Source organism: Myotis davidii, unplaced genomic scaffold (genome assembly GCF_000327345.1).
Source record: "Myotis davidii unplaced genomic scaffold, ASM32734v1 scaffold1203, whole genome shotgun sequence".
In the NCBI taxonomy this organism is placed as follows: Eukaryota; Metazoa; Chordata; class Mammalia; order Chiroptera; family Vespertilionidae; genus Myotis; species Myotis davidii.
This window is the reverse complement of record NW_006294353.1, coordinates 753,852-767,337: the sequence shown is the minus strand read 5'-3', so window position 1 is coordinate 767,337 and position 13,486 is coordinate 753,852. Positions and strand designations below refer to the sequence as shown.

At 45.4% G+C, this 13,486-nt stretch overlaps 1 protein-coding gene across 4 annotated transcripts in view; it reads right to left on the bottom strand.

Annotated features, from left to right (window-relative positions):
- Positions 1 to 13,486, bottom strand: part of EPS15L1 (epidermal growth factor receptor pathway substrate 15-like 1) — a 106,965-nt gene that overhangs the window by 65,373 nt on the left and 28,106 nt on the right. For all 4 annotated transcript variants that reach the window (XR_001514692.1, XM_015567011.1, XM_015567012.1 and 1 more), the window contains exons 2-8: positions 9,866 to 9,907; positions 9,581 to 9,670; positions 9,109 to 9,156; positions 6,854 to 6,949; positions 5,748 to 5,810; positions 2,806 to 2,931; positions 1,192 to 1,251 (exon numbers count right to left, since the gene is read on the bottom strand). Coding sequence is in view for 3 of the 4 variants with exons in the window: in XM_015567011.1 (XP_015422497.1) it covers positions 1,192 to 1,251; positions 2,806 to 2,931; positions 5,748 to 5,810; positions 6,854 to 6,949; positions 9,109 to 9,156; positions 9,581 to 9,670; positions 9,866 to 9,907 (525 nt within the window). In the remaining variant the exon portion in view is untranslated. The remainder of the gene's footprint in view (positions 1 to 1,191; positions 1,252 to 2,805; positions 2,932 to 5,747; positions 5,811 to 6,853; positions 6,950 to 9,108; positions 9,157 to 9,580; positions 9,671 to 9,865; positions 9,908 to 13,486) is intronic.

Sequence of the window (13,486 nt, the reverse complement as noted above, 5' to 3'; positions counted from 1 at the left end):
CCCCATACTGAGGGACACTCTACAAATGCACTCTTCAAATGCCCACGTGTGCCATGGGACATGAAGACAGAGCTGGCCCAGATTAGAGGACACAAAAGAAACAGGGTTACAGAACAGAACAGAACATACCAGGCTGGAGTCTCTTTAACTACAAAGGACATTTTGCAAAAAATTGGCAAAAATATGAATAATATCCTTAGATTATATAGATGATATAATATAGTAATATAGCCTGGCTGGTATAGCTCAGTGGTTGAGTGTCAACCCATGAACCAGGAGGTCAGGGTTCAATTCCAGGTCAGGGCACATGCCCAGGTTGTGAGCTCAATCCCCAGTAGGAGGCTTACAGGAGGCAGCCAATGAATGATTCTCTCTTATCATTGATGTTTCTCTCTCCCTCTTCCTTCCTTTCTCTAAAATCAATAAAAATATATATTTTAAAAAATATATATATAGTAATATATAACTATAATAATAATTACTATAATAAATTTAAAAATTTCAAAGCTCATTTCCTGGTTTTAAAATGGAAAATGGTTATGTAAGAAAATTCCTTGGTTTTAAGAAACACACTCTTAAGTATTTTGGATTTAAAAGGTATAGCATCTGTAACTTACTCTAAAATGGTCCAAAGAAAATTCATGGATGTGTACATATATATATATACATTTACTCATAGAGAGAGAGGGGGGGGAAAGGGGAGGAAAAAAAGATAAATGTGGTAAAATAGAATCTGAGTGAAGGGTGTTTACTATAACTTTTCTTTAAATCTAAATTATCCTATATAATAAAAGGCTAACATGCAAATCGACCGAACGGTGGAACAACCAGTGCTCTGATGCGGAGCTGCCCCCTGGTGGTCAGTGCGCTCCCACAGGGAGAGCGCCACTCAGCCAAAAGCCACGCTCACGCCTGGCGAGCGCATCGGCCATGGTGGGGCAGTGCTAAGAATGTTGCAGGGAGCGGGCCTAAGCTGGCAGTCAGATATCCCTCAAGGGCTCCCAGACTATGAGAGGGTGCAGGCTAGGCTGAGGGGAACCCCCACCCCTCATTAGTAACTAGATATTACTAAATTATTTAGTATCTAAATAAACATTTTTAAAAATTAAAGAAAAAAATAAGTCCAGAAACCTTCCCCACACCATGAGAGGCACAACAGAGTGAGGAAAGAGAGTCACAGTGGGAGCCTACCACAGCAAACTCATCTCTGTCCAGATGTCCATCCTTGTCAATGTCACTGAGGTCCCAGACCTGCAAGGAAGGAGCAGCAAGGCTTACTGGGGGGTGGGACGTACCAAGGCTTACTGGGGGAGGAAGGGCTGGTGTGCGGCAAGAAAGCCCACCAGAACTCAGATTCTGAGTGCATGCTGGAGTTAAAACAAGGCAATCAAAATGCATTAAGAACCAATCTGCAGATTCTCTGAAAAACCATCATCCAATGAAGTATTAGGAGTTCCAAGAACCATTCTGTCGTATTATGTTCATGATTTTCTCTAACAAATGATCATGATTGTAATCACATCCTCCCTGATTTTTTTCTTTTATCACCTCACAAAGAAATCTTAGCTAGAAAGACAGTTTGTTTTTCGCACAGGTGTTGCTCTAAACATAAGACGAGCCCCCCACCACCCACCCCGCCCACACAGCCGTGGGCATGTGGTCGAGCAGGTCTGTGGTGTCTCATCTCCTCTCCCATCAGCAGATGGTGAGTCAGGTGCTAGGCCTGTGCTAGGCTTACCTAGAACCTGAAGACCAGGCAGACAGGTATGAGTTCCTAGAAAAAGGCCACGTGCCAGATTTTTTAAAGCACAATTGAGGCAATGACCCAAGTTAGCTCTCCACCCTGCTGTGTCCTTGGCTATGACCTCTCAAATATTCCAGAGGCCAGAGCCTCCAGCTGGCCTCCCTGCCTTTAGTACTATCCCCAGGGTAACTTCAGGGACTGCTCTAGAACAAACTCTGACACTCCCATGCCTTGCTGACATCTCCTCAGTCTGGCACATGGAGTCCCCAGTACCCTTAACAGGTCCTGCACTCGAGGCCAGCCTCCTGGAACTCCACCTTGAACTCTAGGGACACCAGAGTATTCATAGTCCCCTCAAGCATGGGAATGCCCTCTAAAAGGTTTTCAGAAAAGCTGGCAATAGTAAAGCCATGTTACAAGCCTTAAAGACATTGAAGTCACTAAGGTCCCTGAAAATGGCTATAAGAAATTTTAATAATGAAACTATTTTCATAAGACATGAGCTATTTTTAAAGCTTCATATAACTAGTACAAATGATTTGGTGGAATTTCTAAATGTTAGTAAAAAAATGAAAAAATAAAGGTGTTCAGTATTGGGTTGAGGGCTTTATGCCTTTTCATTTAGGAAGCAGAAAAGTAACTTTCCCAAAGATACAGTGTATGTGTGGGGGAACCAGTATAGGAATGGGCCTTCCTGCCTCCACAGTCCTCCCTGTGCCCAGGGCTTCCCCACTGACATGGGCCAAATCATTCTTTGTGGGGCATCCTAGGGACTGCAGGGTGTTGTGCAGCACCTCTCGCCTCCATCCACATGATGCCAACAGCACCCAAGCCAGGTGGGACAGCCCAAAGTGCTCCAGACATTGCTCATGTCCCCTAGGGGTAGAATGGCACTACCCAGCATGCCAGGCTGCCTCTGATCATGCTGTCACAGCCTGGCCTCCTCAACCTGTAGTCTGCCACCTGAATGAGCCATGTGTAAAGCCTAGGGAGTGTCTGTGGACAGCAAACATGGGGCCAGCAGAATCCGCAGCCTTTAGGGAGGTGAGAAAACCACTTACCCTGCCCAGGACATCAAGAGGCAACTTTGAGTTCATGAGAACTGGCTTAACTTTGTCTCCAGAGAGCAAGCCATTTATAGGTAACAAGCTTTCAAAAATTCCATCGAATTTTGCCTTTTCTTCCACCTAGTTGGAAAGAAATAGCCCAAGTGAGTAAAAAAGTGGGCCCGTGGGAGAGTCTAAAGCGAGCTGGAAGCTCAATGAACGTGGGCGAGGATCCACCCCAGGCCTCACCTAAATGCACAAGACAGTCTTACAGCAGTTCCAGAATGAATTTATTCCCTGCAAGAAACCTCCTCTGATACCCATGGATCTGGCAGTCAAGATCAATAGGAGAGAGAGGATCTGACCCCAGGGGCTGCCAGGGAGATAAAGATCACTCCATCTGTGTCCTAGGACAAGAGCATGCATGGATTTTAGTTCTTTAAACAAGGAACTAAATCTGGATATCAATCTACAGAACTAACAGAATTAAAGAACCAAATATAAAAGTAAACCAAAGATTTGCCCAGACAGTGTAGCTCAGTGGTTGAGCTTCGGCCCAGGAATCAGGAGATCATGGTTCAATTCCCAGTCAGGGCATGTGCCTAGGCTGCAGGCTCGATCCCCAGGAGGGGGAATCGTGCAGGAAGCAGCTGATCAATGTTTCTCTCTCATCAATGTTTCTATCTCTCTATCCCTCCCCCTTCTTCTCTCTAAAATCAATAAAAATATATTAGCCTTAGTCAGTTTGGCTTAGTGGATAGAACCTCAGCCTGCAGGTTGAAGGGTCCCAGGTTCGATTCCGGTCAAGAGCACATGCCTGGGTTGCGGGCTCGATCCCCAGTGAGGAGTGTGCAGGAAGCAGCCAATCAATGATTCTCTCTTATCACTGATGTTTCTATCTCTCTCTCCCTCTTCCTTCCTCTCTGAAATTAATAAAAACATATTTTTAAAAAATAAAACAAAGATTTAAGTACTAGTTATCCAAATCAGCATTAAACTAGGAAGTTCCCTGTGTCTAACAGTAAAATAATAATAAAAATTCCCCATTAACAGAGTGAAGGTCTGGGCAGAGCAGTAGCTCCTGCTATATTGAAATATGACATGAGGACAGCATATAAAGGGGGCTGTTGGTGAGGAAGTTTTGGGTGGGAGATTCCAATATACCTCCTGCAGAAATAGAGCCTGCAGTAATTGCAACCAGGAGACCGAAGACCTCTCACCACCCGCTCTGACTACATGCTGAAACCACTGGGAGCCCTGGGAAAACATTCTCAACAAATGTTCCTCAAAAAAAAGAAAGCAGCAGCAAAATGTGGTTCACAAAGACACTGGAGTAACATTCAGTCTTAAAAAGGAGGAAATTCTCACACAAGCTTCAGTATGGATGAGTCCGGAGGACATTATGCTAAGTGAAATAAGCCAGACACCAAGGACAAATTCTGTGTAATTCCACTTATATGAGGTCCCTAAAGTGGTCAAACTCACAGAGACAGAAAGTAGAATGGTGGGTGTTGGGGGCTGAGAGAAGTGAATGGGGAGTTAGTGTTTAATGGAGACAGAGTTTGTGTTTAGAATATGAACAAGTTCTAAGAATGGATAGTGGTAATGGCTGCACAATGTGAATGTACTTAACACAACTGAACTGTACACTTAAAAATCATTAAGATGGTGAACTTTGTTATGTGTATTTAATCACACACACAAAAAAAAGAACAAGAAGATGACCAGACACTGCATATATGAGCCACTGTGAGCAATAAGAAGCCAAACACTCTATGTCTGCCTTGAGCGTTGTGCTTTTCCCGCTGACCTGTCAGGCTCAGTGACTTGGTGCTTCAAGAAATCCAGAAACTTTCACAACAGAAAAGAACACTTGGCCCTTCAGGTTTGTTTGTCACTGTTCTCTCTGAATGGAATCTCTCTTGAAAACAGTCTACCCCATCCCAGCCCCACTTCTACCCTGACTGTCTACCCTCCTCAAGGCCTCAAAGGCTCCTCAGCTCCAAGCCCTCTTCCTGAGGCCTCCACATGGCCCCCACCAGAAAGAGACCAGAGATGTTCAAGGAATAAGATCTCTTTGGTGCCATTTTTCATGACCAAGCAGCCCTTTTTCAAAGCAAGCATCATGCAACTGAACGATGGTTAAAGAAAAAGTCCTCTGCTACTGGGATCACCACCAGCAAACTGCTCGATTGCTCACAGAGGAAACGTCACCACTCCTTGGTCACATGAGGCCTCCGCCTGCCCTGTCTGCACAGACCTCTCTCCACCTAAACCATTCCAAGGACAGCACAGACCAACTACGTAAAAACAGAAAAGGAGCGCTTGGGGGCTGGAAGGGTCAGTATTTTATAGCGAGACTGTTGTCAATGTCAGTATTTAAGCCAAATAAAGTGAGGAAATGTGACAACCTCTCACAGTGAGTGGAGTGAGGAGTCTCATCATTATCTGAGGGACCATCTCTGCATCCCCATGTGCATTTCCTTTAGGAGTTATTCTGCACTTACTGGAAGACACCACGCATTTTTCTCTTTCTAGAAGCAGTAACACAGCTTTCCAGCCATAACATCTCTTTCTTAAAAGTTTATGTGCTGAGAGAAGCTTCAAAAAGCAATGAAAACATCAGAGAAGGAAGAGTGATAACATATAAGCTAGCTGGAAATGATAGAGCTGCAAAGACATGCTGGAGGTCCTAAAGCTTGCAAGTTCTCACAATTTCCCCTCTATCCTGATTAACCAATCCAAGCAGCAGAAACCACAGAACATGACCTAGAAATGCCAGGCCATAGCTGCTCTAAAGACTTGCATTTGAAAAAGTCTTTCATCCCAATTCTATGGCATACTCGCTCGGAAATACAGTAGATGACACAATCCTATAAAATATCTGAATCAACATTATAAATGGCTAAACAGCTGCACATGAAGGACAGCCAAGGGGTGTCACCCCTGTCACTTACCCTCACAGCCCAAAGAGCCTCTGCAGAAGGTGGTGTGACCATCAAAGGGCTGCTGGTGTCATGCTGCGGAGAAAAGAGAAAGAATCTGCTGTGACTGACACAGAATGAAATTACAGGAGGATGTGTTTATGTTAAGGATACACGTTTCAAAGTGCTTTCACAACTGGGGAAGACCTGGCGCGCTCGCCCTCTGGGAACATACCCATGCTGTTCCCTCCCCCCTCTTCTTCCCTCTCAGGCGTGCATCTCCTAAACTTTAAGGGACCCCAGGAGACTTGCAACCAGGGAAGCAATGGGCAACGGCAGCTCATCCCAGGCTTACCCCCTGAACCTGTTTCCAAGGCCCTCTTTTCTCTGCCTTTCCAGTGAGCTGACAGCAGCCACACCTTGGCTCAGTTCTTTCCCCTAAGGTTTCTAGAGCCAAAGCAGCCCCACATAGTCTTTCTCCTGTTGTTTCCTATATCCAAGGCCCTTCCTTGTTTCACTGTCCCCAGCTTTAATAAACATACTCTCAAAATAAAGGAGGAAGACCTCAAAAAGTTAAACACAATGACCATAAGACCCAGCAATTCTACTCTGAGGTTTGCACTGAAAAGAAGTGAAAACAGGTGTGCAAATCCTTATATATGAATTTTTATGTCCACTAGCAGATGAGCAGATTAAACAAATGGGTGGGTCGTACAATGCAATCTTTCTCAGCCATGAAAAGGAATGAAGTATCGACACACACTACAAAGTGGATGAATCTTGACATTATACTGAGTGAAAGTCGGATGTATGATTCCATGAAATGTCTAGAACGGGCAAACCAGAGACAGAAGCAGATTAGTGGCTGCCAGTGGCTGGGGGAGGGGAAACAGGAAGTGATTACTTAATGGGTAGAGGCCTTCCTACTGGGGTGATGAAATGTTCTAGAACTAGATAGAGGTAATGGTTGCACAATATTGTGAATGCATGAAATGCTACCAAATTGTTCATAATTTTAGGTTATGTGAATTTCATCTCAATAAAAAAGGGAGAAAGAAAACATGGAGAGAGAGGCAGGCAGACAAACAGATACAAATGGGTGGTATTACAAGGTGAATTGGAAGGATTTTGACACTTACGAATTTAGGCGGTGGCATGTTCAAATTCAGATTGCTCAAGGTAACTTCATGGCCACTCTGTGCACAGGCCACTAGTCTCAGTGCAACATAGAAACCCTGCAAATCCAAAAGGAGGAGAATGTATAAATCCTACCCAGCTAGCAGTGGCAGCAGAGGAAGAGCTGTCTGTGGCAGCAGGCTTTATGGTTCTCAACCTTCCTAATGCCGACATCCTTTAATACAGTTCCTCATGTTGTGGTGACCCCCAACCATAAAATTATTTTCGTTGCTACTTCATAACTGTAATGTTGCTACTGTTATGAATCGTAATGTAAATATCTGACATGCAGGATGTATTTAGGCGACCCCTGTGAAAGGGTCGTTCGACCCCCAAAGGGGTAGCGACCCACAGGTTGAGAACCACTGCTTTAGGAAAAGAGGGATTTCAGTTCACGTCAACAGAGATTGCATGTGCAAAAGTCACTTACAGTGTCAAGGTGAACTGATCTCACCTTGGGAGCATTGTTTAAATGAGTATGCTAAAACAGACTTAGCCCATTTGCATCCTGCATGCTGTAAAATTTCAAATAAATGTATTTTCAAAAATAATCAGCTCCCAACACTTAGGAAATGCTAGATGGTATAACTAGCAAGCTTAACATGTTTCAGACTATGAATTATGGCTCATATCTGTGACTTTTTAAAAATAGTTTGAAAGAGACACAGCTGTTGGGGAATTTACATTCAGGATTCCTGTGATCCCCTTGGCTAGCCTCACTGAACAGGGCATCCCCTGCCCACCCACCTCCACCTGTCATGGCCCGAGGTGGACTTCACCTACCATGCAGGGACAAAGGACCTGAACTAGGCAATCCGCAGCCTTGTCCTCCCTGCCCTCCTCCTAACCCTGAACAAGCCTCACCACAGGCTTAGTGAACTCATGAAGCATCACCTAATTTTTTTTAATTGATCAGCTGGATCCAGAACATAGACTGTTTTATTTTTTTTTTTGAATATTTTTTGTTTGTTTTAACATGGACTGTTTTAAAACTACAATTATAGTATTTTTTAATGTCTTCAAAGAGATAAGCAATAGATCAGTCTTCCTCAAGCTGCTGGCCACAGAATGCCCATGTAGAGTGTCAAATAAAGGGGACATAAGCCCTAGCCCATTTGGCTCAGTGGATAGAACATCGGCCTGCGGACTGAAGGGTCCTGGGTTCGATTCAGGTCAAGGGCACATGCCTGGGTTTCAGGCTCGATCCCCAGTAGAAGGCAGCCAATCAATGATTCTCTCTCATCATTGATGTTTCTATCTCTCTCTCTCTCCCTTCCTCTCAGAAATGAATAAAAAATATATTTTAAAAAGGGGGGGGGCATAAGTTTAAGGGGACTAAATTAGGAAAAGGTAACAGGCTTCTTTCCATTGAGGATATTCAGACCTTATACATGCATATACACAGTGTGAACCTCAAGGAGGGGGCAATAGTGGATGATGCTTTCCCGATGGATCAGATCCTAAACTGTGAGATACCAGGAACAACGTCAATTGGAATGCAGTTTAGGGAAAAGCTGAGCTAAATTAAAATATGACCATTTAATATCATTTGTAAGTACTATAAATTCCCATTTATAGAACATTCTTGAAATGATGAAATTGAAATGGAGAAGGAACCAGCAGTTGCCAGGGAGTATGGTGTGACTACCAAGGGCAGCAGATGAGGGACTGATTCACTGTGGTGCTAGGGCAGGTCTATGTCCTGACTGTGGTGATGGTTATGGGAATCTATGCAAGTGATAACATGATACCGAACGACACACACCAAAAAAAAACCCGAAAGAAGTGCTTGTAAAACTGGTCAGCTCTGAGTAAGGTCTCTTACTCTTTTAGTACTGCCTTGGCTCTGATCATTGTGCTATAGTGACATAAGCAGCTCTCACTGGGGGAGGTGAGGAAGGAGACACGGGAACTCTGAACCATTTCTGCAACTTCCATGAGAGTCGGAAGTTATTTCAAAATAAAATGTTTTTGAAAACATTTTAATCACTTGTAAACACACAAAATATGAAAAGATATGCTAACCATGAAAGATGGCTCCAAATGTTCAACAAAAGGCCTTTATTTATAAAGAAAATCTTCCCATTTTAACAATTTGACAACTGCACTTTTGTCTAGTGACACGTGTCAGTGGTACGAACAGGAAGGAAGTGCAGAGGAGGCAGCCTGAGGGCTCTGACCCGGCCCTTCCACTTGGTCTGGGCATACGTGTATATACCTGTTTGTCCAAGAACCCTTTACCTTCTGGGTCGGCCAAGTCCCATATCTGTAGAAAGAGAAAAATTCTCATGAGTGTGACTGCTGATCACTGCTCATTTATTCACAAAACAGGAGCCACCACCATTATATGTAGGTCTTAAGGGAAGGCCGGAGCAATCTCCAATTTGTAGCAGGTGAACGACCTGTGCCTCTCCCTCCACCAGTCCATGGCAGAGCCCCAAGAACATCCAGGTCCATTCAGCTCCCAGCTGACACAAATCCATAAGCTGTCAAGACCCCTGAAACGCTCAAGCTCTTGTCTGCTACCAGAGCATGTGGACCACCTTTCACAGCCCTATGACTGTGGGTGGCAATGGCCTATCCACTCCCAGGAGGCCCGTCCCCAAGAAAAGGGGTCTGCAGAGCACATCCTTCCACCTGCTGGGGAAGCCCCAAGGGCAGCAACAGAAACACCCTCAGTCTTGACGTACCTTCCCCAGGATAATGTCTGAGAGCCCAGACTTCTTTAGAAAAAGTGCAGCTTCACTGGCTCCAACTCTCCCTGTGTATGCTGGGTCTACCTGCAATGGGAGAGCGACACTGAGATGCCGCTTCAGGATGCAGAGCAGCAGATAAGGAGCAGCCACCACACTAACTGGGGCTGATAATCCAGAGTACAGAAGGGACCAGAGGTCACACCAGGCTTCAGTACAGGGCTGTGCTTTCTGGGTCACTCACTCTAGAGTTCCATCCAAAAAGATACCAGTGAAACTTACCTGCTTGTAATAAGACTCATATAATGGATTTCCAGTGGGAATCTGTAAACGAAACCAGATATTGGTTAAAAGCAGACATACCCCTCCCTCAATTTTATTACCAAAATATAAAATAGTGAAAGAAATTGCACTTTAAACAACCTCTATAGTCACACTGCAGTTTATTTTCAGCTATAGACACTACACCTACTTGAATTAGAAAAAGGAAATGCTAATGCTCTTTAACAAATCCCAATTTCTACACCAACAACATGGTTGTTCAGGCAGGAGTGACAGCCCAGAGTCGATTTCCATGTGCTGAATGATGGAATTCAATGTGTCTGGGAGCTCAAAGAAAGACGCCCTTTTACTGTGACATCATTCTCTGGCTCCAGAATCAGGAGTCTCTGCATGTCATCATGAATCACCAGACATGCAAGCATCAAACCGGTTTCCCAGCCCCAGATTTCGTCCCCACCTGCCACCAAGGGACTATGCAGAAATGCACACTGACCCGCCCACTGGAAAAGAACTGGCCAGTGACGCTCCCACTATGATAGGCAGGAAGTTCAAAGTCCTTGGCTCAGAACAAGATACTCCATATTCCAGAGTATAAATCCCCAAGACACTGCTGTTAACTGCCTTGTCCAGTGTCATGTGGCAAGTCAAGGATCCAGCCTGGTTAGCAGCTGAGCCCCTGCACTTCCCCCCATGCCCAGGACCTTTCTTCCCGTGGGGAAGGGAGGGTAACCAGGGGAGGGGCAGATGGGAAGGAATTAAGCAGCCACTAAGATGTGGGCTATAAAGGCTGACACATGGTGGTGGTTTGCTTGTTTGTTTTTAAGATTTTTAAATTGATTTTTAGAGAGAGGGAGAGGGAGAGCAACACTGATGTGAGAGAAACATCGACGGGCTTCTTCCTTTTGCATGCCCTCTACTGGGGATCAAACGCAACCTGGGCATGTGCCCTGACTGGGAATTGAACCAGCAACCTTTTGGTGCACAGGATGATGCCCAAACAAACCACAATGGCTAGGGCAATGTGTTGGTGTCTTACAGTGTGCAGGGAGCAAAGCAGTATACAAACCTGCTGTTGATTAAGTAAGCAAAGAAACGTGAAGACAACACCATTACCTATATACTAGAGGCCCAGTGCATGAATTCGTGCAGGGGTGGGGTCCCTCGGGGTGGCCTGCACAGATCAGGCCCCAGCTCCAGCCCCCAGCCTCACAGCTCAACAGTCCTGCCTGGCACGCCACCGTGGCCTGGTGCCACCCCCTCACCTGCTCCACCATCCCGCCTGCGGGGCAATCGATCGGTGCCGGGCCCCCCTCCTGGCTCCCTCAGCCCCTGGGTCCCAGGCAGGGCAAATACCTAGGTTTCAGGTTCCATCCTGGGTCAGGGTGTATACAGAGGCAACCGATAGATGTCGATCTCTCCCTCCCTCTCTCTCTAAAATCAATCAACATCCCCTTGGGTCAGGATTAAGAAGAAGAAGAAGAAAAACAAAGTAAGAAAGGCTGGAAGGTAATGAGTGATGGCTTGAGAAAGAAAAGATGATACCATCAATGAGGATTAAGAAGTATGCTGCTGTATCAGCTCCCTGCCCAGAGCTCTTACCTGACACCATCACTGGGGGAGGCTGTCACCCTTAGCTCCTTATGACCTTAGGGAACAGTGTCCACCATCACACTCTGTGTGGCCTCCTAGGTTTAAAACTCCGCATGCCTTCAAAACACTCCCATCTCCCAGAGGACTAAGGCTGACAGGGGAAGTAAAGTCAGGCAGGCTATTTGTCATCTCTTAGTCAAGGTGACAGGGCCGCGCCAATATAGCACAGCACATGCCACTGACACTAGAGTGGAATGCACAGACTCAGAGGTCTGCACTATGACAACAAAGGTCCCCTTCCCACCAAAATTCAGCAAGGCACAGGGATGAAGCGCATTTCTCATGGGTGTTTAAAAAAAAAAAAAAATCTCATGGCAGGCAAGAAAGGTTTCCAAGCTACTATGAATCCAGTGAAAAAAGTTACAGTATTTGGGGAAGACAGGGTTAACAATTGTCTCAAACTTCCCAAATGCCTTTGAGCTTCAAGGTCCATGATCAAGAGAAACAAGGCCCTCAATAGTCCAGAAAAGTCTAAAGCACCAGACCAAAGCTCCCCTCGTCTGTGCTGAGGACTTACTCCAGTCTAGGGCCAGGTGTCAATCCCAAATCATCTCAACTGATGGAAAGACCAGACTGTGCCTCTGCCCCTCTTCTCTAACTATGGGGTTTAACTTGGGTAAACTGGGGCAATGACGCAGATACAGGTTTGGATTTCATTACATATAATTTAGCTACTGCAAAAGCAGAAGGGGAGGAAAGAAGGGACAACACCAGATCTAACGGGCACTTCCTCTTAACACAGTACTTTCTCACACGGATGGTGGTTACACATGCAAGCTGTCCAAAGTGCCACTGCGACAAAGCTGGACATGCATGCTATTCTAATATATTTTAATTGATTTCAGAGAGGAAGGGGGAGGGAGAGAGAGAGAGAAACATCAATGATGAGAGAGAATCACTGACTGGCTGCCTCCTGCACACCCCTACAGGGGATTGAGCCCGCAACTGGGCACGTGCCCTTGACTGGAATCGAACTCGGAACCTGTCAGTCTGCAGGCTGACGCTCTATCCACTGAGCCAAACCAGCCAGGGCTGAACATGCATGTTGTTAATGCCATAATCTCTCAAATGTTGGGCAATCTGTGTGGCCAGTGCTTGACAGAGACCTCAGTGCAACCAGCTGGTGGTGGGGCAGCAGCTTCCAGAGGATGCATCAAAGCTACTGGGACAAAGCCCTTCAAACTGCCTGCCTATGTCTGACCCCAAAGTAAGCCCAGGGCCAAGCACTGGGCAAAGGCAGAAAGAGAACAGGCCAGGGGACAAGGCTTTCAGTGTAAGAGAAGCAAGGCCCTGGCAGGGTAGTTCAAGGTTATGGGTTTGATCCCCGATAAGGGCACATATAAGAAGCAACCAATGAATGCATAAATAAGTGGAACAACAAATCAATGTTCCCCTCTCTCTGTCTTTCTCGCCGTTCCTCTCTCTAAAATCAATACATAAAAATTAAAATAAAGATCAGAAGCAAGGCGAGCATGGCATTCTCCTTCACCAGCCCACTGTACTAATAAAATGCCATCTTCAACTAGGCATTGTCTGGATTATGGATGAGTTTCAGTAAGTTCTGGTTTGACCTTTTAGTTGCTCTTCATGTCTTCTTCTTTAAATAAATTTTTATTTTTAATTACAGTTGACGTACAATATTATACTAGTTCCAGGTGTTCAACCCCATGATTAGAAATTTATAACTTACGGAAAAACCAAGATGGCGGCATAGGTTAACGCCAGAGTTTGCTGCCTTGAACAACCACTTCAAAAATACAACTAAAAGACAGAACGGACATCATCCAGAACCACAGGAAGGCTGGCTGAGTGGAAATTCTACAACTAGGAGGAAAGAGAATATCATACCCAGACTCAGAGGAGGCACAGTGCTGAAGTGAAATACTAAGGTGCGGAGTGCATGCGGAGCGGGCTGGCAGCCGAGGGCGCAGTTGTTGTTTTCAATCGGGAGGGGGCTTCAGACTCTGGGCT